Raw genomic sequence first — 27,842 nt, forward strand, 5'->3', positions numbered from 1 at the left:
ACTTCAACTGTATGTATATTAATTTACACTCACCGGCCACTTTAATAGGTACACCTGTTCAACTGCTCGTCAACGCAAATTTTTAACCAGCCAATCACATGGCAGCAGCTCAATGCATTTAGGCATGTAGACATGATCAAGACGATCTGCTGCAGTTCAAAGCGAGCGTCAGAATGGGAAAGAAAGGGGATTTAAGAGACTTTGAACGTGGCATGATTGTTGGTTCTAAGGTGTACCTAATAAAGGGGCCAGTGAGTGTACATGCATTGATTTATTGATTATCATTCACTGTTTAGCTTCTAAAGCATTTGTTATGCATCAAAACATTTTTGCTTCGGCTTAGCCTCTTATTTATCAGGGTTTGCCACAGTGCAATGAACCACCAACTTTTCCGGCATATTACACAGCAGATGCAATTCCAGCCACAACTCAGTACTGCGAAACACCCATACACACTCATTCACACACACACACACACACACACACACACACACACACACACACACACACACACACACACACACACCCACACACACACCCACACACACACTAAAACCAATTTTGCTTACTCAATTCACATAGCAATAAACCCACAACAATGGGGAGAACATCAGAAATGGCAACTCACCCAGGACTTGAACCAGCGACCTTATTGCTGTGAGGTGACAGTGCTAACAACTGAGCCACCATGTTGTCTGTATTAAAGGACAATCATGTTAAATTTGATTGCGTTTCAAAAGATTAAATACATTTTAGGATTGCATAAGTGACAAAGTAGAAAGGTTTCAGACTAGTAATGAGTGTTGCGGGACCAAACAGTGATCCCCAAATAGAGTTTTTAATAAGCCTGCAAATGATTTCTGTTGTAAATATGCCTGACATGTTTGTACTAACTGTACTGTATATAAACTATAGATATGTGGGTGTCTATATTTGCGTTTGTGTGTGTGTGTGTGTGAGGTCAAGGTTAAATGATGAATTCGGAGCTTCATTTATAAAGGCAGACCGTCTAAACAAAAGCCCTAAACAAACTGCTGTCACGGATGCTTTGATTTAGTAAAGATGGTTTTAATAAAGCCTGTATGACGCGGATAAATCCTGTGGAATGAAACTCAAACACAACACTAAACACCACAAACATCCCATGCAAAATACCATGGTATTTTTAACAGACACAGCGAGGCACTTCAAAGAATGCCATAGGAATTGTATGGGAACTCAGACAATGTGTTTGCAAAAACTTCATGGGTGTTTACGACACGTGACTATCATTTCTGATTATTTAAACTTGTTTTAATACATTATTCAAACCATGTTGGTGTGTAATATTCAATGTTGTCAGGTGGTTCACCTTATTAAAATGAACCATGGTTTTTACAACCATAAAGTGTGTTTTTTTATGTTTGTGCAACTAGTTTTACGATGGTGAAAGTGTGGTTAGTGTAGCAAAACTACTGTGGTTACCAGGCCCGGATTGGCTAATCGGGAGGACCGGGAGAATTCCCGGTGGGCCGGTCCGTTTTTTTGGCCGCGAGGGCCGGTGTCCCTAGCTGCTTGCACTCTCAGCAGTTGCACTTTTTTCATTTTTTTTTATTTATTTGACCACATAGTCTCTTTTTATTCAATATTTTGCTTTTTATTTATTTTCTCGCAGCCCCGTGAGGAAAATGCAGATTGCAGGTTAATGATGACGTAATTATTATTCGACACCAAACAGCGGCACCTTATTGAATATAAGAATTCGAATAATTAATATTAATGAATATTACACATGCTCAATGAAAATCCGATGATTCACTACATTAATAAATCTGACATACATTGATCTGAAATGTAGAAAACAGATAGACAGAGTTTCAACAATAGCACCATTGTGGTTCAGTGGTCAGCATGTTGCATTACCACACTGCAGGACCCAAGTTCAATCCAATTTAATTTTTTTTTTTTTTTCAATTTTATTGTTAAGACATATAATACTGTTTGGGTTGTTGAACATTTCAACTTATAAAGCAGCTGTTTTCTTGAAAAATACGTGATCGTGTCATTAGAAACTGAATTGGAAATGACCTGATTTTAAGATAGTCAGTCGTGAACTGAGGTGGGCCGGTCTAAGGCTTGAAACTTCAGGGCTGAAAAGGAGTCCCACTCCGGCCCTTGTTACCAAAGTTTAACAATAGTAACTTTCGTTTTTACTTGTAATCAAACCACGGTCGATATTTGGATCACGCTGTAAAAAAATACAGTTAGTTAATAATTTTCTGCAGTTTATGAATCATATTTATTATTTTATTTAGTAATGGTTTCAGATTGCATTTTGAGAGCTTCATCTTTAAGGTTTAAGATTTATTTCCTGCATAGCAATGACAAGTCTGAATTATTGCAGAAATTACATCATATCTCTCAATTCAAAATATTCATAAAAAAAAAACAATTATTGATTAATTAAATCATTCGATATAGGGTAAAGAAATACCAACACATGGCGACGCAGTGGCGCAGTAGGTAGTGCTGTCGCCTCACAGCAAGAAGGTCGCTGGGGCGCTGGTTAGAGCCTCAGCTCAGTTGGCGTTTCTGTGTGGAGTTTGCATGTTCTCCCTGCGTTCGCGTGGGTTTCCTCCGGGTGCTCCGGTTTCCCCCACAGTCCAAGGACATGCGGTACAGGTGAATTGGGTAGGCTAAATTGTCCGTAGTGTATGAGTGTGTGTGTGAATGTGTGTGTGGATGTTTCCCAGAGATGGGTTGCGGCTTGTAGGGCTTTAGCTGCGTAAAAACTTGCTGGATAAGTTGGCGGTTCATTCCGCTGTGGTGACCCCGGATTAATAAAGGGACTAAGCCGACAAGAAAATGAATGAATGAATGAAATACCAACACAGGCTCATTGTGAAAATGTACCCTTATACACAATTCTGGAGAGTGTGAATTATGTAGGTACATATGGCTGCATTTCGTCTTTAAAACGAATGCTACAGAGCGGTATGACGCCGCAGCCGGCTTCTGCTTCTTATCGTGCTACCAGCTGAACGCTTACCTCCATGTGTATGGCTTTTCCGCTGTTACCAGTTTGACCAGTGGCTAGCCGTGTTCATCGGCAGACTTGAGATGCAAAGACGAGTTGAAAGTGACGATGGGGTTCAAGTGTGGAGAAGAACGGCTCTAGAAAGCAGGTAAGACAAAACGAAAGTCAAAAAAAAAAGGAAATAGGATAAGAATTGGGTAAAATCTGAAAATGTGGTAAAAATCAGGCTGCTGCGAGGGCTTGTCTTTTTCTGGACTGCTTTAAAAAACACTGTGGGTTGGGTTTAGGGAAGGGAGTGGGCGGGTTAGTCTGTGCTTTTGAAAACACTATTGGTTGGGTTTAGGGAAGGGAGTGATTGGGTCAATCTGTGCTTTTGAAAACGCTGTCGTTTGGGTTTATGGAAGGGGGTGGGCGGGTCAATCAGTGCTTTTGAAAACACTGTTGGTTGGGTTTAGGGAAGGGGGTGGGCTGGTCAATCGGTGCTGGTGAAAACACTATTGGTTGGGTTTAGGGAAGGGGGTGGGCGGGTCAATCGGTGCTTGTGAAAACACTGTTGGTTGGGTTTAGGGAAGGGGGTGGGCGGGTCAATCGGTGCTTGTGAAAACACTGTCAGTTGGGTTTAGGGAAGGGGGTGGGGTGGGCTGGTCAATCGGTGCTTGTGAAAACACTATTGGTTGGGTTTAGGGAAGGGGGTGGGCTGGTCAATCGGTGCTGGTTAAAACACTATTGGTTGGGATAAAGGAATGGGGTGGGTGGGTCAGTCGGTGCTTTTGAAAACACTGTCGGTTTGGTTTGGAGAAGGGGGTGAGTGGGGATTTCAATTCTATTTTCAATTCCCCTATAGCGCATGTGTTTGGACTGTGGGGGAAACCGGAGCACCCGGAGCACCAACACAGGGAGAACATGCAAACTCCACACAGAAATGCCAACTGGCCCAGCCAGAGCTCAAACCCATGACCTTCTTGCTGTGAGGTGACGGTGCTAACCACTGAGCCACCGTGTTTCCCCACCAGAGATTTTACACACTGTAAAAACTCCTCCTGCCTTCATTTAAGTCAACTCATATAACCTTTTCTAGTCATGTCAACTTAAATCAGTCAAACTGAATAAAAATAGGTCGTTAAACTTTGTATAGCTACAAAACATACAGCGGAAACCCGAATAACTTGTTGAATTGGTAACACTTTAGAATAACTATCTGTTATAACTAGTTAATAGACCATTAATAAACTGTTAGTTAACAAGTTATAAATGACTTGTTAAATAAAAGTTAATAGTTTGTTAATTATTTACAACTGTGCCTTATAGATGGGCAATGGATAACTTACAAGCCGTTAGTTGACAAGTTGTAAATGACTTCTTAACTGTATTTTAATGATTTATAACTATACCTAAATTTTTAAGAGATCATGAACAAGCTGTTAGTAAATTACTTAATAAAGACTTGTTAAGTATCAGTTATGGTGTGTATATGTTATTGGGACGTTATTCTAAAGTTGCAGCTATTTTTCATTTATTAACTGTTAGTTAATGAGGAATAGTTGCAACTTTAGAATAACGTCCCAATAACATGCTTAAGCTAATAACTAACACTTAACTATTATATTTACTCACACTTTACAGACAAGAGTTGTTCATCGTTTGTTAACCATCTACTAATACCAATGAATCCTTGTAGAACAGCAAATGGATGGAATAAGTTCAAGCTACAGAAATTTGATGTAATATTTAAAATATAAAATGTTTGTTTCTAAACCTTGTTCCACTTATAGGCTTTTCTGTGTGCTGTGTTTTACCAAAGAAACTCCACAGATGAAATGTTAAAAGTTGTCTTTAATGTATAGAAACACACATACTGAACCATGACATGGCAGTACAGCAGTATGCAAGAATACAAACCCATGAAGTGCTAAACATGAAAACAAAATAAATAAAAATTTAAAATTAAACCAGTGGTATAATAAAAAAGTTTCACTGGTGTTATTATGTTATTGTGAACAACTGATCTGTAAAGTGTGAGTAAATATAATAGTGTTAGTAATTAAGTTAAATAAGTGTTAGTTATTAGCTTAAGCATGTTATTGGGACGTTATTCTAAAGTTGCAACTATTCCTCATTAACTAACAGTTAATAAATGAAGAATAGCTGCAACTTTAGAATAACGTCCCAATAACATATATACACTATTAACTGATACTTAACAAGCCTTTATTAAGTTATTTACTAACAGCTTGTTCATGATCTATTACTAATTTATTAGGTATAGTTATAAATAATTAAAATACAGTTAAGAAGTCATTTACAACTTGTCAACTAACGGCTTGTAAGTGATCTATTAGCCATCTATAAGGTACAGTTGTAAATAATTAACAAACTATTAACTTTTGTTTAACAAGTCATTTATAACTTGTTAACTAACAGTTTATTAATGGTCTATTAACTAGTTATAACGGATAGTTATTCTAAAGTGTTACCGTTGAATTAAATTGAATTAGAATAAAAGTATTTGTTGTCATGACTTTTTGTATGATTAATTCCAAAGCTGCTTTTATGCAACACAAAAATCAGCAGATGGAATCTGATGGATGGATGTGTGCTGCAGCCGAGTTCTGCGAGGGAAAAAAATTAGGGCGGGGCCTGTATGTGACGTCAGCGCGGTCGAACCCGAGAGCGTGTTAAAAAGCGCTCCGAGCTCAGCGGGAGCGTCAGACGCGTTTCAGAGACGCGCGTGTGGATCATAACTGCGTTGAGCTGACAGACACACACATATGATCGGTCTGCAGCTACATTACGCACACACACACACTCTCAACTGATCAAAGTGGATATTGGTGAACGTTCACCTGGATTTCTTCACCTGTGCGCAGGGTTTTGGAGGCAGAATGCGGCGCGTTTATATAGACACGGGAAACTATCAGAGTTAGTGCGGATTTTGGATGTGTGTTTGGATCCCGATGTCTTCATGTGAGCTGTTGCTGCAGCTGCTGATTTTCCCTTATTTTACAGACGCCGCGCGCGGCAGCATCACGGTCACGCGCGTCGCGTTGCGTTGCGCGCGGTGAGCTGAGCGACGCGCGCGTCTTCTGGACACTTGGATCTAGCGGATAACATGCTGTGAATGGACCTGGAACAGTGATATTTCTTGGATAACTCACGGATTTTATCTTTTGGATCTGTTCAATGTTTCCTGGTTTACTGAGAATTTGGCTTTTCTGAAGCTCCGGTCTGTATGGACCCCATTTAAGGTGAATTTATATGTTTTTTTTCCATCATTTTGACAGAACATGGTTGTTTTACTTCAAAATAGTCATTTTTAAAACTATTCAGGCTTTTGGAATCGTAAAGTTTATATTTTATGATGGGGTTATCAGATTTTGGGTTTAATAAAGAAGCAATAAAGCATTTATTGAGGTAGAGTTGGGTTTTTTATTCGCACATTGGGAGTTTTTTCTTAATAATATAGTATTTTTTTCAGAAAAAAGTATTCTAAATAGAGAAATCATATTAACACGCCATCGACTATTGAAGTACAACATTGTCCACAGTGAATTAAACAGTGCTAATGTTGTTTTGAAGGCTGAATATTAAAATTTACATGGTAAACAGTATAGGGAGCAGGTCACAATGTGTTACTTTGTTCAGAAATGAACAAATGCGCGAATATAAAACAAACTTTACCTCATTAAATCATTGTTAATAGTTTTGAAACAAATTAGAAAGCTGTATGTCCAAAAGGCGCACTGCTCTCCTTTACATATTCGCCGAGTGTTGCTGGGTAGAGAGGGCTCACCAGATGGAAATATAGTTACTGTGTGCTTTTCAAATGCACTAAATAAGATGGAGAAATCTTTACGAGTGTTTACTTCACAACACAATGTGAGGCCTTAAAACGAGCACCTTTAAAAATGAATCGGGATGCTTTTAAATGGACTAATTTAACAGCCAAAACACTTAAAAGCGCCAATTGTGGGGGATTTATGTGGCTGGAATGATGCACTAAATAGCTCAACCTCCTGATCCCACGACTATGGGGCTTATAAAGTATCAAAAAAGCTGTAATTGAATAATTGCATGTACAACCAGCAGGTTTTAACGATCAGCAATCGGAGCGCAGCGTCATGCACGGTTATAAAAGTAATTGCAAACATCATTGCGTTCGTGAAACTGGTGGATTTTATTTGCCTTTCCATCAACGGGAGTTTTGGGATCCGGGATGGGGGGGAACTCTGGCAGAACACACACATTTTTTCTGCTCTGTAATATTGACAGAAATCTGTTCGGCATTAGCTGGGCTGCAGCCCACAGAGCACATTGGACTAAAAAGGGCTTCATCAGAATATTTAATTCAGCACTTTTTCTCATTTACTCTTGAACTGGCTCCCTTTGGGAGGATTTTCAGTAGCCAGCATAGAAAACAAACACAGCACCCATCAAATGAACACATGAAATACAGTTCTGGTCAGAATTATTCACCCCCCTGTATGCTTTTCCCCAATTTCTATTTAACAGAGAGATTTTTCCGCACTTTTCTAAACATAATAACTGATTTATTTTCGCTTTGCCATGATGACAGCACATAATATTTGAGTACAAATTTTACAAGATACTAGTATTCAGCTTAAAGTGGCATTTAAAGGGTTAATTAGGTTAACATTAGGGTAATTAGGCAAGTCATTGTATAACAGTGGTTTGTTCTGTAGACTATCGAAAACAAAAATAACTAAAGGGACTAATAATATTGTCCTTAAAATGGCTTTAAAAAAATTAAAATCTGCTTTTATTCTAGCCAAAATAAAATTAATCAAACTTTCTCCAGAAGAAAAAATATTATCAGACATACTGTGAAAATTCCTTGCTCTGTTAAACATCACTTAGGAAATATTTAAAAAGAAAAAATCCAAAACTAATATTGCTGAAGGGGGCTAATAATATTGCAAATTAAAAACTGCTTTCATTCTAGCCAAAATAAAACAAATAAGACTTTCTCCTGAAGAAAAAATATGATCGGAAACACTGTGAAAAATTCCTGAATCTGTTCAACACCATTTGGGAAGTACTTAAAAATGAAAATAAAGCTAAATAATCAAGGCTTCACCTGTGAATAAAGTCTTTGCATGCTGATCTTTGTCACTGTGCAGATTTTCACGCATTTCCCCTTTTGCACCGTTGCAGCTTCCCTCAAAGGAACTGAGTCTAAAATGAAGTTATGGGACATTCTAGCCACGTGTTTGTTGCTCCTGAGCTCCGTGTCCACACGTCCCCTTTTCCACAAACTGCAGCCATCCAAGAGAGCTGTGGTCCGCAGTGAGAGCCCCGCTCTGGACCCCATCATCGACTCCCAACCTGAAACCTCAAACCCAAAACAAGCCTCCATGGAGGAACAATGTAAGTCAGTGAGCGTGCACAGAAACCCATGCATGTCCGAACCACTGTATGGTGTTAATTTGTTTTACTTCAATTGCAATGGAGAATTTGTGCGAGCTGTTTTCAATTACTCGCATGTTGAGCAATCCACAATTGTGACAATATACTGGTCAAGACCATATTTAAGGAATAGTTTAGGCTAAAAGGAAATCATTTAATTATTCACTCTTTAGTCACTGTCAAAAGTGCTGGGTTCCACACCTTCATGTTGTCCCACACAAATTAGTGGATTGAGCATAAAACAACTGAGTTGTCCCTCTGAAAACCTCAAGAATTTTGTTGACTGTTTATTTTAAATAAATAGTTTGAACAAGCAGTAGAAATCATTTTTGTTTTAGGTGTAATTTGTTTTCAATATCAATAGAGAATTTCTGTGAGCTGTTTTCAATTACTTGCATATTGAGCAACTCATAACTATGACAATATACTGGTCAAGACTGTGTTAAAGGGGTAGTTCACCCTAAAAAAGACAGTTCTGTCATTATTTATTGATTTATTGACTGTTTATTTGTTCCAAACCTTCCTGAGCTTCTTTCTTTTGGTAAACCAAAAATAAGATGTTTTGAAAAATGTTAGAAACGGGTCACCATTGACTTCAATACATTGTAAACATTTTGGCTGCCAGTGATACTGTAAAATTTACAAGTGCACGTCAAATGAACAATTACAACTCGGCTGTAGTTTTACAGCACAACTGTAATTGTAAATTTACAGTGAACTGGTAAATTTGACTTTTTACTGTCAATCAGAATCGCCAGTAATACTGTAAATGAGTTGTGCAATTGATATTGTTGTAATTGTATTGCACTTGTACATTTTAAAGTATTACTGGCAATGTTGGTTAACAGTAATGCTGTAAAATTTACAAGTGCACTGTAAATTTACAGTTACAACTGTGCTGTAGTTTTACTTCAATATTAATGGAGAATTTCTGTGAGCTGTTTTCAATTACTTGCATATTGAGCAACTCCTACTGTGATAATATACTGGTCAAGACTATGTTAAAGGGGTAGTTCACCCTAAAAAAGACAGTTCTGTCATTATTTATTGATTTATTGACAGTTTATTTTGTTCCAAACCTTCATGAGCTTCTTTCTTTTGTTAAACAAAAAATAAGATGTTTTGAAAAATTTTAGAATCCGGTCACCATTGACTTCAATACATTGTAAACATTTTGGTTGCCAGTGATACTGTAAAATGTACAAGTGCACTGTAACTTAACAACTACAACTCTGCTGTAGTTTTACAGCACAACTGTAATGGTAAATTTACAGTGAACTGGTAAATTTGACTTTTTACTGTCAACCAGAATAGCCAGTAATACTGTAAATGAGTTGTTCAATTGATATTGTTGTAATCGTATTGCACTTGTAAATTTGTTTTCATGTTTTGAAACATGTTACAAACCTGTAACCATTGACTTCCATACACTGTAAAAATTGCTGTAAAATATACAATATTACCGGCAATTTTTACAGTATTACCTGCAAAATTTACAAGCACACTGCACATAAACAAATACAACTATACTGTAGTTTTAAGTAGTGCTAATTTACAGTGCACTTGTACATTTTACTGTATTATTTTGCCAGTAATAGTGTAAAATTGTAAAGTGCAATTTATATTGTCGTAACTGTATTGCATTTGTACGTTTTACTGGCAATTTTGGTTACCAGTAGTACTGTAAAATGTAGACGTGCACTGTAAATTAACAATTACAATCATGGTGTGAAACTACAGCACAGTGATATTGTCAGTTGTACAGTGCAGTATTTGTTTGTCCTACTATGGAAGTCAAGGGTTTTGAGCCTCCTTCAAAATATCTTTGTGTTTGGAAGCGCCGGATGGTCATTAAATAGTCAAAGTTTCATTATTGAGGTGAACTGTCCCTTTAAATAAGCCTCAGCTGAAACACTACCTTCACAACTGCACGTTTTACATAACAAACCCCAAAGCGCGTCTGTTCAGCTGCAGGAAAAATCCGAAACTGAAAGTGGCGTTTGGCCTCATAATACAGGTTGAGCTTGTTTTTTTGGTGATGTTTTATTATAAACCTCTTGTAATCTTGCGGGATTTTGACTTGAGCTGAATATGACATTTCTCTCCACATGTTGTTTACATTTCTGGTGTTTTCCAGTCGAGCAGATCGTTTTTTTTTCTCAAGTAAGCAGCTAGTGACGTGACGGGAAAGGCATGAACTATAGATGACAGCAGCTGCTCCAGATGTTGACGGCAGACTCATCTTCTGCACAGTAGTCTTGATGTGAACAGCATTTGAACTTGGCCCTCAATCGCGATTTTCGCCGTCGTGGGAATTCGCTAAATTACAGCATTAACAAGTCAAGCTCCGCACGTGAGATGGTTTGCATTAAGGCCCCGACCAATCTGGCTTGTAAAATATGCATGGATTTATTTTCCGAAAACTCTTCATGTGGGACCTTGGGCCGGAGCCTTGCATAATGCGAGGCGTGCTGAAGAAACATAGGATGGGAGCTGCAGAAAACAAACACATGTTGAATCGCTCAGTGACTTGAGAGTGTTGGGGATTCGGTCGCTATCACTCTGTAAAAGTGCTTTTGAAAATGGAAGATTGGCAGAAGCTAAAACAGGTCATGTAGTTTAGTTAATTCTTCAGTTTGACGAAGGCCCCGTTACACTAGTGCGTTTTAGTTTTAAAACAGCGTGTTAGATCAAAAACGATCCGCGTCCACACTAGCGTTTCTGAACATATCTCCGTCCACACCAAAAACGTACATCACGTGATCATTCGCGCACTCTGGGCATGCATGTTCTAGTATAAACAGGAAGCATGTGTCTCGCTCGGCATTTGGTTATTGTTAGTCGACAAACGCCGTGTTGAACAATGAACGCGATGGCAAAGAAAGCAAGAGAGGTATTTTTGTGGACAGACGACGAGGTCGAGTTGTTACTAAACGTAACAAATGAATAACTGCACAATGCTGCCTAAAACAGACAATAGTGCAAACAATGCTCCCATTTCTGTGCACATGTTGTTGTTTACAGTGAAGGCTGGTCTGCTGTCTTCCAATAGCGTTAAAGCCATGTGTTATAGTCATGTGATAGGGGCTTGACGAATAAGGGAAGGATACGCAATCACACAAACGCCCCAATCAGGTAGTGAATCTCAGCAGCCCCGCCTCCGTTTTCAGATGTCTCCGTTTTCCCTCATCCACACTGAGACGGAGCAGCAGCGCTTCAGAATGAAAACGGCCTCTCCAGCGTTTTCGAAACGCTCCGTTTTCGGCGCTCGAGAACTCCGGCGTAGTGTGGACGGATGGCGTAACTGTATCAAAACTTATGCGTTTTCAAATGAAAACGCACTTGCATTTATATTTAATGTTTGACAAAATCTCAACTAAAACATGAAGAGAGGGTTGGGCATTGAGTAGCTCCTCCTCTTTATTAAAAACAGCCAGTGGCGTTTTGTTTTTGTTACAGCTCTGCCAGTGGGAGTGGTTAAGCTTGAAAGCATCAAATGAAATGCCAATGAGAAGAAGGGGGCGGGATACAAGATACTAGCATACAAGAGCGCACTTGATTGGTCAGCAGAATTGATGAGTAACTGAAGCATGAGGTGGTGTCAAAACATCCTGGTGAAGTCTAGAGGGGATACAGCTGTGGAAGGGCTATATATTTGATATATTTGATGCATTTGAAGAAAACAGATTTATTAAACAGATCTAGAGATGGCTGTGCGTGAAAATCCCAGTAGATCAGCAGTTTCTGAAATACTTAGAGCAGCCCGTCTGGCAGCAACAACCATGCCACATTCAAAGTCTCTTAAATCCCCTTTCTTCCCCATTCTGATGCTCAGTTTGAACTGCAGCAGATCGTCTCGACCATGTCTACATAACTAAATGCAGTGAGCTGCTGCCATGTGATTGGCTGATTAGACATTTGCATTAACCAGCAGTTGGACAGGTGTACCTAATAAAGTGGCCGGTTAGTGTATGCTGAGCACCATATATTACTATAGTAGTTGTGTAACCATAACAGCTATAGAATCACCACAACGGATTAATTCAAGTACTTTGCTATAGTGTGGTTTAAAGACGGCGCCATGGTGGCGCAGTGGGTAGCACGATCACCTTACAGCAAGAAGGTTGCTGGTTCAAGCCCCGGCCTGGTCAGTTGTCATTTCTGTGTGGAGTTTGCAAGTTCTCCTCAAGTTGGCGTGGGTTTTCTCCGGGTGCTCCACAGTACGAACACCATAGAGGAATTGAATAAGCTAAATTGGCCGTAGTGTATGAGTGTGGATGTAAAAGTGTATGGGTGTTTCCCAGCGATGGGTTGCAGCTGGAACGGCATCCGCTGTGCAAAACACTGCTAGATAAGTTGGTGGTTCATTCCACTGTGGGGACCACTGATATATAAAGGGAATATTGAATGAATGAATGGTTCAAAGACACTATAGTGGTTACCCTAAATTACTATAGTACTTTTAACGTAGGTATGGAAAAGGAAAAACTCCATTTAAAAGCTCAAATACATAATTTTTGCATGGGAAATGAAAGAAAAGGAAATTGAATGCAGGTCTGCCTGCTTTGTTGTGTTCATTGTATGCTAGTCCTGGGATGCATAATAAAAAATGCTGTTTATAAAGTCAGCGCGGAGAGTTTTGAGACGCTGCCAGTGTTTGTGGGATTCATCTGATACTGCTGTAGATCATATAACCAACTGGGTTACACAAATGACACCAGCGTAAAGGTTACTTGACTCTGGCACCTCTTTTCATGCCTGCAACTCAGGAGCTCATATAAACATCTCCGGCAAGATGAAAATTCACACCGTCCTGCAGAGACTTTACCTGCCAGATGGTGCCTGCGCAACATGAAACAGGTGTTTGTGCATGTCAGATGTGCTGCGGGAGAAATCTGCACGCCTTAGAAATCACTGAAGAGGGGGTCCAATTTGGTTTAGTTTAGGGCTGCATGATATTGTGAAAATCTAACATTGCGATGTTTTGTTATTCTGCCATATGCATTGCGATATGAATACAATTTCACCAGATGACTTGGATATTTCTATTTGGGAAGGATTGGTAATGTTAGATTGATTGGGATGATTCTATCTTGGAAGTTCACCTTCATAAAATCTAATAAACAGTCTATAGGAGCGATCAAGACCCATATCAAACACACCTGCCTGTAATTATCACGTGGTGTTCAGGTCCTAATTAATTGGTTCAGGTGTGTTTGATATGGGTTGCAACTGAAATCTGCAGGAAGGTAGATCTCCAGGAACAGGGTTGGCCACCTCTGGGGTCCGTTCTTCGTACGTGGATTACTCAGTTAGCTGGATTTGGATGTTGGCGATTTGACACGATCCAGGATCGTTTCGTTCTTCAAAGCTGATCCGAGAGTTGTTGTCATGGCAACAGTTCTGCTGGGTCAAACCTGGTCGGGAGCAGGTTCAATTCATACAAACAGGATTAGATCGGCTCAGTTCAAGCAAAGATAATACAGAAAGCGTGTTCTGAATTCTGATATTTTCTTACAGTAGTAGTTATATACACTTGGGGAAATGGTACATATATTTAACTATATATATATAAAGTTATAGTCATTAATAAAATAAATAAAGTTATACATATTAATAAAACGTATGCAATCTGCACCCTCGAAATGAAAGTACAAAGACTGCCCCCTGGTGGTGCAAAGAGAAAACTTATTGATATGAACTTTTTAGATCACTTTAGTACAAATTGTGTATGATAATAGAAATGCACAATATGTGACTTTTTATTAAAGCAATAATACATTTATGCAGTCATAAACATGTTTTGATAGTTAATATGCCGGTGATTTGATGCTTCACAAAAGTTGCAGACGCCTTTACCAATATGAAAACGCTTTTGTAAACAACCAGTTATTCTTTACACCGATTAAAAAACTGTACTATAAAATAGAAAATCTTTTCTAAATGTGGAACTAAATACATTGATTTGCATTGAAATACATGATGAATACTCTTGACACATGAAAGTGTAAAGCCTGCAGCTCACAACAAATGTGTAAAGTTATTGCGTGTCATATTTAACAAGCCGTTTACTGCTAATTTGATGTCATTTTGCTCACATGGATAATTGAATATTAATCAGATGATGTCATTACGCTGCTGTGCCGTCAGCCAATCGTTGCATTGCTGATCATGATTTCGAGGATGGATAGATCTGTCCTTCACAACACACACAGATCTCAGATCAGTTTATCCAGACATTCTAATCTGATTCACGAACTTGTTTGAAGAACCAAATTAGCGACTAGCGAGAGATCAGTTATCAAGATTAAAAGATCCAGGATCTGCCAAATCATCTTAGATCATTTAAGCGAGGTACGAAGAACGGACCCCTGAAGTAGAAGACAGAATTGAAATAAAGTGGTTTTATTATATCTGAGACTAATATTATTCAGCTACCGTAATTGCATAATAGGAATAACTCATTAAAAGTATTCATTATTACTTACAAACGGTACAATTTCTTATGCCTGAATGCTTTAAAATTCATTATACAGTCACAGGCCATAAAAACACACGACAATGTTCGATTATAACGTTGCAGATGCTGCGAAGTGACTATTGTGAATGTTGTTTAGTTCAATAGATTACAACTGGTGCAAGCTTGAAGCAGCTTTCTAAATTAAAGTAAAGTGCAATTTTTAAAGGGACAGATCACTCAAAAATGACAATTCTGTCATCGTTTGCTCACCCTTTACTGGTTCCAAACATGTTTGAGGATTTTATTTTGGTTCTGTTGAACACACATTTTAAAAAATCTTGGAAACCTGTAACCATTGACTATTGATGTTAATGGTTACAGGTATGCAACATTCGTCAAAATATTTCATTTATTAAAATATTAATTTATTAATTTTCTTTTCAGCTTAGTCCCTTTAATAATCCGGGGTCGCCACAGTGGAATGAACCGCCAACTTATCCAGCACATTTTTACACAGCGGATGCCCTTCCAGCCGCAACCCATCTCTGGGAAACATCCACACACACTCATCCACACACACACTCATACACTACGGACAACTTTAGCCTACCCAATTCACCTGTACCGCATGTCTTTGGACTGTGGGGGAAACCGGAGCACCCGGAGGAAACCCACGCCAACACAGGGAGAACATGCAAACTCCACACTGAAATGCCAACTGACCTAGCTGAGGCTCAAACCACTGACCTTCTTACTGTGAGGTGACAGCCCTACCTACTGCGCAACTGCGTCCCCTCTTTTGTGTTCAGCTTGAGCAAATCATGACAGAATTTTCATTTTTGGGTGAAGGATCCCTTTGACCTGGAATTAACTATTTTCCGGATTAATATTTTAACCTAAATATTTTATATAGTTTATTAAAGTTGCTTGTTCGGTTTTTTTGCTTTGCTGAACGCACAAGAGGATATTTTGAAGAATGTTGGAAACCTGTAGCAATTTTGACTTCCATTCTATTTGTTTTTCCTACTATCGAAGTCAAAATGGTAACAGGTTTCCAACATTCTTCTAAATATCTTCTTTTATATTTAACAGAAAGAAAAAAACAACCTCAAACTAGTTTGCGACCAACAAAACATACTCAATACGCTTATTAGTAATGTTTTAACTGATCAGGTGTTGACACACTGTAAACATCTAAAATATACAATATTTACAATAAGATTAATATGCATTCCATTAATAATACTAATAATCAACAGAGTTTAACTGTTAGAGAAGCACAGAACTGTGATTTAATGCAAGCAAAACTGAAATATTGAAATACTGAGGTTTAAATATTAACCTGGAAAATAGCAAATGCCAGGTTAAAGGGATAGTTTACCCAAAAATGTAAATTCTGTGATGATTTGCAAAAGAAGATCTTTTGAAGAATGTTGGAAACCTGTAACCATGCACTTCCATAGTAGGAAGAACAAATGCTATTAAAGTTAATGGTTACAGGTATCCAACATTATTCAAAATATCTTCTTTTGTGTTCAGCTTGAGCAAATCATAAACTAATTTAAATTTTTTTTTATATTTTAACCTAAATATTTTACATTCAATATTTTAATATAGTTTCTTGTTCAGTGCTTCTAGAAACAGTCTGTTGATTATTAGTAATGATAACCGAATTAATACTCAACCTTTAGTAAATATTGTATGTTTTAGATGCCCACAGTGTAAGTGTCGACATCTGATCGGTAAAACATCACTAAAAAGTGAGTCATGTATTTACTGCTGGTCACAAATCAGTTTATTTAATCTGTTAAACACACAAAAAAATATATTTTAAAGAATGTTGGAAACAATTGACCGCCATAGTATCATGGAAGTGCATGGTTACAGGTTTCCAACATTCTTCAAAATATCTTCTTTTGTGTTCAGCAAAAAGCTCAGGTTGAGCTAATCATGTGAGAATTTTCATGTTTGAGTAAACTATCCCTTTAACTTGGAATTTGCTGATTTCCAGGTGAATATTTGAAGCTTAATATCTTAATATTTCAGTTAATGTGTTTTCATTTGCTTACATTTACCAGCCTGATCAACACCTGAGCAGCAAAAACATCACTAAAAGGTGTAAAGAGTATGTTTTGTCAGTAGCAAATCAGTTTGAGCTGTTTTTTTTTTCTGTTAAACACAAAAGAAGATATTTTGAAGAATGTTTCAAATTGACCGCCATAGTATTTGTTTTTGCTACATTGGAAGTCAATGGTTACAGGTTTCCAACATTCTTCAAAACATCTTCTTTAGACACAACAACTCAAGGTGAGCAAATCATGTCAGAATTTCCATTGGAATTTGCTACTGTATTTTTATGTGCTTACATTAAATCACAGTTGCTTGTTCTTCCCGAACACTTAAAGTCTGCTGATTACTAACATTATTAACTCAATGCATATTAATCATATTGAAAATATTGTATATTTCTGGTGCTTAAAGTGTCAACACCTGCTCCGTAAAAAAAAAAAGGTGCATCGAGTATGTTTTGTCGGTCACAATTCCCAAGTTAAAATTAGTTGACAGATTTACTCACTAAGAATAAACAGTAACACTTTAGTTAAAGTAACAATTCACACCATTTACTACTGGCTTATTACTTACCTATTATTAATATATTGACTGTTTATGAGCACTTATAAAGTATGATCCTGTTTTACATCCCTAATCCTAGCCACTACCCAAAGCTCAACTAATACCTTACTGACTATAAGGTAACTAGTAGTTTATTGAGCTACAATTCTTAGATAATGGTTTGTTAATAGCTTGAATAAAATATAAATTACAATATAAAGTAATTCATTTTCCTTCGGCATAGTCCCTAATTTATCAGGGCTCGCCACTGCAGAATGACCCGCCAACTATTCCAGCATTGGTTTCACACAGCGGATACCCTTCCAGCTGCAACCCAGCACTGGGAAACACCCTTAAACACACATTCCCACACACACTCATACGCTACAACCAATTTAGCACCATGTAAAGTGTGTTTAAAGTATATCACATATTTATATGTCAGGCTAAAAAAACTGGTCATGTGACCTCAAACGACCAGCTCCATGTAGGATGAAGCAACATTATTCAACAGTGCTGTTCATTAGTTTGAGGATAGATCATATTAAATGAGGAGAAGAAAACGTTTTGCTGCATTTATCACACACGCATCAGAGCTTTTCCCAGAAGTGCGCAGCGTCCATTGGGTCGACCACGGCGCGGGTCACCTCTGGAGTTCTGACTGTAATGAAATCATGGTGTATTACATGCAGATCAAACGAGCGCTCGCTTTTGTCCAAGACGAGGGCGGCGTGCATGTTTCGAGTTTGCGGTTGAGCAGATGTATTCTGCTGTACCTCAATGTCATCATCTATAAGATTTTCCATCGCCGTCCTGAGAGGAAAACACGACTGGTCTGTCCGCCGGAGAGCGAGATCTCATCCGCCGCTATTCAGGATGACAGATAAACAGTGTAACAGACATAGAGTCCAGGGGCCTCCTGGGAAATGTTCATTTGTTTTTAAATATTTCTCAAGTGACGTTTAATCGAGCGAGGAAATTTTAACAGTATTTCCTATAATATTTTTTCTTCTGGAGAAAGTCTGATTTGTTTTATTTCGGCTAGAATAAAAGCAGTTTTTAATTGTTTTAAACCCATTTTAAGGTCATTATTATTCGCCCCCTTAAGTAATATTAGTGTTGGATTGTCTCCAGAACAAACCACTGTTATACAATGACTTGCCTAATTACCCTAACTTTACCCTAATTACCCTAGTGAAGCCTTTACATGTCACTTTAAGCTGAATACTAGTGTATATCGAGTCTAATATTATGTGCTGTCATCATGACAAAGAGAAAATAAATCAGCTATTAGAAAGTAGAAATTAAAACTATTGTTTACAAATGTGTTGAAAAAAGAGGGGGCTAAAAAAAAAATCAGGATAAAAATTCAGCTAATACATACACAACCAAATCCAACATCGTACAAGGTGTCCTTACAACACACGACGTGACAAGATTCCAGCTACAAGCAATTTGCCTGCATCAAAAGTACCGTGACACGACAGAAACATTTAAACAGCAGCCACTGCACTCAATGAAATTAAATGCTAACGGTTCTTAATCTAATTAATGCACATTAATCCTCTTTAACATTATTAATAGGCTACTGAGTGACTGATGTTGTTGGTTTGCACTGAGGCCGTACTCACACTATGCACAGTTGCCTCGAACCGGGCCAAAGCATGCATGTCCTCCCTCCCGTCTCCCCCGATGGCCCGCGCTCACACTACAATCAGGCCTGGGCACGCTTACGTCATCGCTGCTGCGCTGTTCAGTGAGAAGCGCTCTCGCTCAGCACAGTGGAGATTTCTCTAGTTATATCGTGTCAGTGGTTTGATATGCAGTGACATGCAGTCAAATATTTCACCAAACAGTCTTTAAGGATGCGGTGACCGCAGTCAGATATTTCGCTGAACAGATCTGCCACTTTTGGCGCTCATAAACAATCATAAAGCCCTCGTGCTGCAGGAATGAGGAGGTCTGCTGAAGGTGCAGCTGTGGTGCAGTGAGGGGTTTGCGTCTTTAATAAACTACGGCAGTTTGCTTTCACTCAACAGTAAGAATGATTAATAAATCCATATGAAACAGCCCTGTAAAAGTCACGTCTCGCTTTCAGTTTCAGGCTCAGATGTGTTTTGCACTCACACTGTACCGCGCCAAAGCCCAAGTGAACCGCGCTCAGGCACCCCTCTTCCAACCGGGCCAGGGCCAGCCAAGTGAACCATGCCTGAGCCTGATTCAGCGCACTCACACTTCTCAAACCATCCGGGAAATGGGCCTGGGCACGGTTCGGATAGTATCCGCTTGTTAAGTGGTGACGTGTTTGTGACGTATGTAATGCTGTTTCCGAGTCCAAGCCGCCATTCATTTGAGTTGAGAAATCATTCATATTTAATTTATATCACACATTAAAGTAAACTTTATATATAGTCATAGTGTACGACACAATCTCTGGGCTTGCTTCATAACAAATACAACATTTTTACAATTTATAAAAAAATGAATCACTTTCTGGCCATCGGACATTAGACATGGACATATATTTATTGTGATCGTGACTTTCGAAAGTATTAAATCGCTTTGTAAACGTTTATTATTACTAAAAAGTGTCTAAAAAAGTAACTAAAAACTTACTTAAAGTGTCAACACCTGCTCCGTAACAAAAAAGGTGTAGAGTATGTTTTGTCGGTCACAATTACCAAGTTAAAATTAGTTGACAGATTTACTCACTAAGAATAAACGGTAACACTTCAGTTAAAGTAACAATTCACACCATTTACTACTGGCTTATTACTTACCTATTATTAATATATTGACTGTTTATGAGCACTTATAAAGTATGATCCTGTTTTACATCCCTAATCCTAGCCAGTACCCAAAGCTCAACTAATACCTTACTGACTATAAGGTAACTAGTAGTTTATTGAGCTACAATTCTTAGATAATGGTTTGTTAATAGCTTGAATAAAATATAAATTACAATATAAATTAATTCATTTTCCTTCAGCATAGTCCCTAATTTATCAGGGCTCGCCGCTGCAGAATGACCCGCCAACTATTCCAGCATTGGTTTCACACAGCGGATACCCTTCCAGCTGCAACCCAGCACTGGGAAACACCCTTAAAGACACATTTCCACACACACTCATACGCTACAACCAATTTAGCACCATATAAAGTGTGTTTAAAGTATATCACATATTTATATGTCAGGCTAAAAAAACTGGTCATGTGACCTCAAACGACCAGCTCCATGTAGGATGAAGCAACATTATTCAACAGTGCTGTTCATTAGTTTGAGGATAGATCATATTAAATGAGGAGAAGAAAACGATTTGCTGCATTTATCATTGATTTTTTTTTGATCAGTCTCCCCATTCAGTTGAATATTGCGCTTGGACCCGGAAGCCGCTCCGCGTGACGTCACACTTAACAAGCGGATTGTGCGAGTACGCCCTGAATCTGCACAGTTCTGACTTTCATTTTCAAAGCGTCTGCTAGTTATTTTAGTTTCAAGATCTGAGGTAAACGATCTGCTGCTGTTTTCAGTAGTTTGTAATAAATGTCATGTTACAAAAATTATCTAAACTCACTATTATCACTGAATAAAGCCCATAATCAGCACCCGAGGGGATCTTTGTGTTAATAGTTTATGCTGTTGTTTATTTGTGGCGTAGAAAGCATTTCTAAAATAGAAATTTTGCACGTTGGTTGGGACAAAAACTCCTTTAAAATTGTAATATATAGCTTTTATTTGTGACGGATGCTGTTGGGACACGGTGTTAGAGCACAATGGTTTTTGTACCTGACTTGTGTCCTCACGTCCTCGGGAGTTCGTTCTTGCAAGTCTGAACTTCCAAGGACGCAAGAGAACCAGCCCGTTTAAGGATCTTCAAGCCAAATGCATAACAGAATCTGACGTATGTTGTTTTATCTGTTGAAGATGACCTAACGGGACTGTACCCGGAGCAGTTCGAGGACGTAATGGACTTCATCGAAGCCACTCTGGGCCGCCTGCGCAGATCCTCAGACGTAGAACCTCAGATGAAGCGGGACAGGGTCCGACAGAAAGCAGCAGCAAACACGGAGAAATACGGAGGACGGGGACGAGGAGAGCGCAAGAGGAGCCGCGGACGGGCCCGGAGCAGAGACGACCGGGTCAAAGGTCAAGGGCGCGGCTGCCTACTTAAAGAGATCCATCTGAACGTCACAGACCTGGACTTGGGTTACAGGACCAAAGAGGAGCTGATCTTCCGCTACTGCAGCGGCCCGTGTCACGATGCCGAGACCAACTACGACAAGATCCTCAACAATCTCACCCACAACAAGAAGCTAGACAAGGACACGCCGTCCCGAACCTGCTGCCGGCCCATCGCATTCGACGACGACATCTCTTTTCTGGACGACAGCTTGGAGTATCACACGCTGAAGAAGCATTCCGCTAAAAAGTGTGCTTGCGTTTGACCGCACAGGAACAGGACTCTCTCTAGAAGAGAGCAGATGAGGGTGTTTTCAGTATTCACTTTGTTACCGAACCACGAGCGTTCATACAGCAACAAACACCTGTTGTTTTGGTGGAATAAGGAAGCTTCAGTGGGATTATAATGTCAGAGAGACGCCGCCACGATGACAGCAGACTGCAAATCTTTAATATCCAGAAAGCTATCATTATATATATATATAGTATATATGAAAATGTATTTATTGAGATTTAATTAAGTTATTGTTATTTATTGCAATCCATTGTATTAGAGTGTTTGTTTCTCTTATTTATTTGAGGAGGGTTTTTTTTTTTGGATTGTTGTTCTCTATCTTGGATGGTGCCAAATCGGAGCAGGTGTTTTTAAAGGAGCCGCTCGCTGTTGGTCATTTACTCAGCATCATGTTGTTTCAGCATCGTGGCATGTGGTTTAGTTTTTTCTGTCAAATGCAAAATGAGATTTGGGGCTCAAGATGAGGGCGTAGACACATTACAAAACCCTTGACAAAATATACAGTTGAAGTCAGAATTATTAGCCCCCCTGAATTATTGGCGCCCCTGTTTATTCTTTTCACCAATTTCTGTTTAATGGAGGGAAGATTGTTTCAGCACATTTCTGAGCATAATAGTTTTAATAACTCATCTCTAATAACTGATTTATTTTATCTTTGTCATGATGACAGTAAATAATATTAGACTAGATATTCTTCAAGACACTTCTATACAGCTTAAAGTGACATTTAAAGGCTTCACTAGGTTAATAAGGTGAACTAGGCAGGTTGGGGTAATTAGGCAAGTTATTGTATAATGATGGTTTGTTCTGTAGATTATCGAAAAAAAATATTCTAGATATATTTTATTCTAGCCGAAATAAAACAAATAAGACTTTCTCCAGAAGAAAAATATTATCAGACATACTGTGAAAATTTCCGTGCTCTGTTAAACATCATTTAGGACATATTTAAAAAAAATAAAATAAAATAAAAATTTAAGTTAAAAGTTTTTGTTTAAATGCAAATAAAAGCTAAGAATTTTTTTTTATCATATTATTATCTTTTGGAGGAAGCCTATGTCCTGTCCAATCAAAAAAAGACTTGCTGGTTTATTAACAGTAACACAATTTGCCAAGGGTATGAATTAATTTCAGGCTTGAGTATATATATATATATATATATATATATATATATATATATATATATATATATATATATATATATATATATATATATATATATATATATATATATACACTATATAAACACATACATATATATATATATATAAACACACACAGTTGAAGTCAGAATTATTAGCTCCCCTGTTTATTTTTTTCCTCAATTTCTGTTTAATGGAGAGAAGATTTTTTAATAACTTAATAACTCATAATAATTAATAATAATTTAATAACTCATCTCTAATAACTGATCTGATTTATTTTCTCTTTGCCATGATGACAGCACATAATATTTGACTAGATATTCTACACTTCTATACAGCTTAAAGTGACATTTAAAGGCTTCATTAGATTAATTAGGTTAACTAGGCTGGTTAGGGTAATTAGGCAAGTTATTGTATAACAGTGGTTTGTTCTGTAGACTGTCGAAAACAAAAATAGACTAAAGGGGCTAATAATTTTGTCCTTAAAATGCCTTAAAAAATTAAAAACTGCTTTTATTCTAGCTGAAATAAAACAAATAAGACTTTCTCCAGAAGAACAAATATTATCACACATACTGTGAAAGTTTCCTTGCTCTGTTAAACATTATTGAGGAAATATTTAAAAAGAAAAAAATTTAAGGAGGCTAATAATTCTGACTTTAACTGTATATATACAAACATACATACATATACACACAGTAGTCAACACCTAAAGTGGATCAGTTCTAAAACTGTTGAACAACAATTAAGTAAAATGAATATTAAGTAGGTGGTGCGAGTCCCTGTTATAATGTTTCATTCATTCAATCGATTCAATCAAAAAGGCTGATTCATTCCCAAATGAAGCAAAGGACTCAAACTAGACTCACTCAGCAAGGACACAGTGCTGTGGTTTTCTTTAATACACAAATGTTCTGTTCAAGTACAGCGGTGGTTAGCACTGTCGCCTCACAGCAAGTAGGTCACTGTTTCGAGTTACAGCCAGGCCAGTCATCATTTGTGAGTGTAGTTTGCATGGTCTCCTCAAATTGGCGTGGGTTTCCTCTAGGTACTCCGGTTTCTTCAACAGTCCAAACACATGCGCTATAGGGGAACTGCTGAACTAAATCGGCCAAAGTGTATGAGTGTAAATAAGTGTGAATGGGTGTTTCCCAGTACTGGGTTGCAGCTTGAAGGGTATCCACTGCGTAAAACATATGCTGGAATAGTCGGTGGTTCATTCCGCTGTGGTGACCCCTGATAAATAAAGGACTAAGCGGAATGACTGAAGTAAAGTTTGTGTCTGAAATGTGACCCCCTCACAAACATTACACTAATATATGTGCTGACATCTGGATAAAACGCCACTCGTTTCTGTATTTCGCAAAACTTATTAAGGGATTTGTTTGGTTTATATTTTATTGTCTTTATGTTGGTCAATGCACCAATATTTGCCTGACCGGCCTGAAAGCATTGACGAATCCATTCCAGATTGGTGAAAAAGATGATTTAAATAAGCCGTAAATCTGACCTTAAATCAAATATGAAGACATTCTGCTTGTCATTCAGCGAATTTCACACTGTTTAATTAACCACAATGAAAACAGTGAACACCGTGAACTCAAACTCTCCCGAAGACCTATTTAATGCCCAAATTTAAGATGCAAATCTCTCCTAAATATTGCCAGCTTTCTCCAAAAAGCAGATGGTGCATTCAGACACGTTTGCCATGTTTTGCAAAACACAAACCTGTTTAAAAAGAGCAGACTGTCAATGAACAATAGCGTAAAACTGTGTTTATCCCGCACTCGAAACATGGGAGCGCTGAAATCTAATGTTATGACACTTCAGTGGAATGTTTTTCTCTCATGGAGAAAGTCATTCAGCTCTGAACTCTCCTTTGCTTTCTCAGTGTTGAGCGACATGATGTTGAGTAAATGATAAAGCCGGACGATTTTCTTGACAGAAAGCAGATAATTACGCCACAAACCGTGACGTTCAGCTCCATTCAGTCGCTCGGTGATGGAAAAAAGACACTATTTTGCTCGGGTAGCCATTGTTTTGTTCGACAAAAGAACAGATAATTAGCAGGATTATTTCAGAGGACCAACTATTATCGCAAAAGTGTTAGCTAAAGTCTTCGTTTCACTAAAGGCAGATCATTAAATCTGTCCGCAGTGTGCTGCTGGCTGGAGCTCAGATGGCTCGTCTCCAATTATCTCTCTAAAATACGGTCTGGCTCGACGTGTTTACATCCCGCTGTAATGAAATCAGTGCGACCACAAAGAGCAGCGTTTGATCTGAGCAAATAATGTTAAAATTTGACCTCTTCCAACCTGCTTGCTGCTCATCTGAAGGTCAGAGCGGACGCTCCAATCAGACTTTACCCAGTAATCTGGACGCACACAATAGAGAAGCAACGGGGACCCCCCGTCATTTAAGACCAATTATGTCAAATCAGCTTTGTCTGCAGTAACCGACTTGAAATAAACTTCTCAATGTGGGCCTGTAAACACAGAAAACACAAAGCGGTGAACATGTTTCTGTGCATTAGCCATGCTGTAATCCCCTGAGTTTACTGAACAAATCCACCCATTTCAGAAGTATTTAGGCCAAAGCTCTGCCTCTGCTATCAGGATATATTTCATCCGCTGTAGCGCCGTAATGATGACAAACAGGCTTTTCTGTATGGTGGATGTAAGAGACAGCACAGGTTTACTGCGATCCTGAGTCCTGATGTATGGCGGTTTTGGAAAGTGCACGTGTCCGGTGCGTCTAACTTATGTTCACGGATTCCTCGAAAGAAAACATTCAAGATAAGAGTTCAAAAGTCTGCTGAAACTCATTTTCCGTCCTGCAGTGTTTTGTTTGTCGGTCTTCGAGACGTTCTCGTCTTGTTTTTGTGTTACTGAACCAAAGCTCTCTACAGACTTTATTTTTGTACAATATTCATTTTATAACTTTTTACAAAATAAAATCTCGTTTCTATCATGCTTCCGTGTGTGTGCGTGTGTGTGTGTGTGTGTGTGTGCTATCAATGCATGAGGTTTACTAAAGAACAGATAGAAGAACAGATATTATGAATATATGGGTGCATATAAGAATAGATGGAATGACTAATGAATGGATGAATTGAAGGATGGATGGATGAATAACAGAACGATGCATGGATAATAGAAGGATGGATTGATGGATGTATAATAGAAGGATATAAGAATGGATGGGTGATGATAGATGACTGGATAATTGAAGGATAGATGAATAATAGAAGGATGGATGCATAATAAAATAATATATTAATGGATGGATGATGATGGATGGCTGAATGAATAATAGATAAATGGATGGATGGATGGATGGATGGATGGATGGATGGATGGATGGAGGGATAAAAGAAGGCTGTGTTTGTGGATAAATAATAGGAGGATGAATTGATAATGGATGGATGAATGGATAATGGATTGATGGATGGATGGATGGATAATATGAGAACAGAAGGAAAATAGAAGGATGGATGAATAGTGGATGGATAGATAATAGATGGATGAATGGACAATAAAAGGATGGATGGATAATAACATGAATGGATAATAGAAGGATGGATGGATGGATGAATGGATAATAGAAAGATTAATATATTAATAAAAGAAGGATGAATGGATGGTTGGATAAAAGAAGGATGGATGGATGGATAAAAGGATAATAGAAGGATGCATGGATGAATGGATAATAGAAGAATAGGTGGATAATGGGTGGATAACAGATGGATGTTGGACGGATGGATAGAAGGATGGATGGATGATGAATGGATAATAGAAGCATGGATGGATGGATGGATAGATTGCTGGAAAAAAAGAAGGATATATGATTAGTGGATGGATGGATAATAGATGGATGAATGGATAACAGGAGGATGGATAGAGGAAGCGATGGATGGAGAGAGTGATATATGGCTAATTGGATTGCTGAATAATACAAGGATGAATAGATAATGGATGGATGGATGGATAAATGAACAAATGAAAAATAATATAGACAATAGAATGATATGGATGTGAGAAGGATGGAGAGATCAATGAATAATAGAAGGATGGATGGATAGATGGATGGTTAATAAAAGATTAGATATATGGATAGATAATGAGAGGATGGATGGATGGATAGATTGCTGGAAAAAAAAGGATTTATGATTAGTGGATGGATGGATAATAGATGGATGGATGGATAATAACAAATATAAATAATAGAAGGACCGATGGACGGATGGATGGATGGAAAATAGGAGGATGGATAGAGGGAGTGAGGAAGCGAAGGATGGAGAGAGTGATATATGTCTGAATAGATTGCTGGATAATACAAGGATGGATAGATAATGGATGGATGAATGGATAAATGAACAAATGAATAATAATATGGATAGACAATAGAATGATATGGATGTAATAGAAGGATGGAGAGATGAATGAATAATAGAAGGATGGATGGATGGAAGTGTAGAAGAACAGACAGGAGGATAGGCAGATGAGTTTAATGAATGGATAAATAAAAGGATAGATCGAATGACTGATGAAGTAGAGATCAAGCATTAGAGAATCTCCGACAATTTACTGGATTTAATTCAATTCTGACAGCAGAATATTTCCTCAATTAGCATGAATTATATTCAGAATTATCAGTGCTGTCAAATGAATATGATCTGAAATATGATTCTTTTTCACTGATCCTGAGAT

At 38.1% G+C, this 27,842-nt stretch overlaps 2 protein-coding genes across 3 annotated transcripts in view; one reads left to right on the forward strand and one right to left on the reverse strand.

The window, feature by feature from the left end:
* LOC141376283 (uncharacterized) overlaps positions 1-27,842 on the reverse strand; it is a 778,518-nt gene that overhangs the window by 62,397 nt on the left and 688,279 nt on the right. The window lies entirely within an intron of this gene.
* gdnfa (glial cell derived neurotrophic factor a) lies at positions 5,721-26,105 on the forward strand. 2 transcript variants are annotated; one of them, XR_012385989.1, is made up of 4 exons: positions 5,721-6,261; positions 8,189-8,401; positions 21,439-22,740; positions 23,510-26,105. XR_012385989.1 is itself a non-coding variant. In NM_131732.2 (3 exon segments), coding segments are annotated over 2 exon segments (708 nt in total). In that variant the 5' UTR covers positions 5,721-6,261; positions 8,189-8,214; the 3' UTR covers positions 21,960-22,529.

This window comes from Danio rerio, chromosome 10, assembly GCF_049306965.1.
Source record: "Danio rerio strain Tuebingen ecotype United States chromosome 10, GRCz12tu, whole genome shotgun sequence".
NCBI classification, from domain to species: Eukaryota; Metazoa; Chordata; class Actinopteri; order Cypriniformes; family Danionidae; genus Danio; species Danio rerio.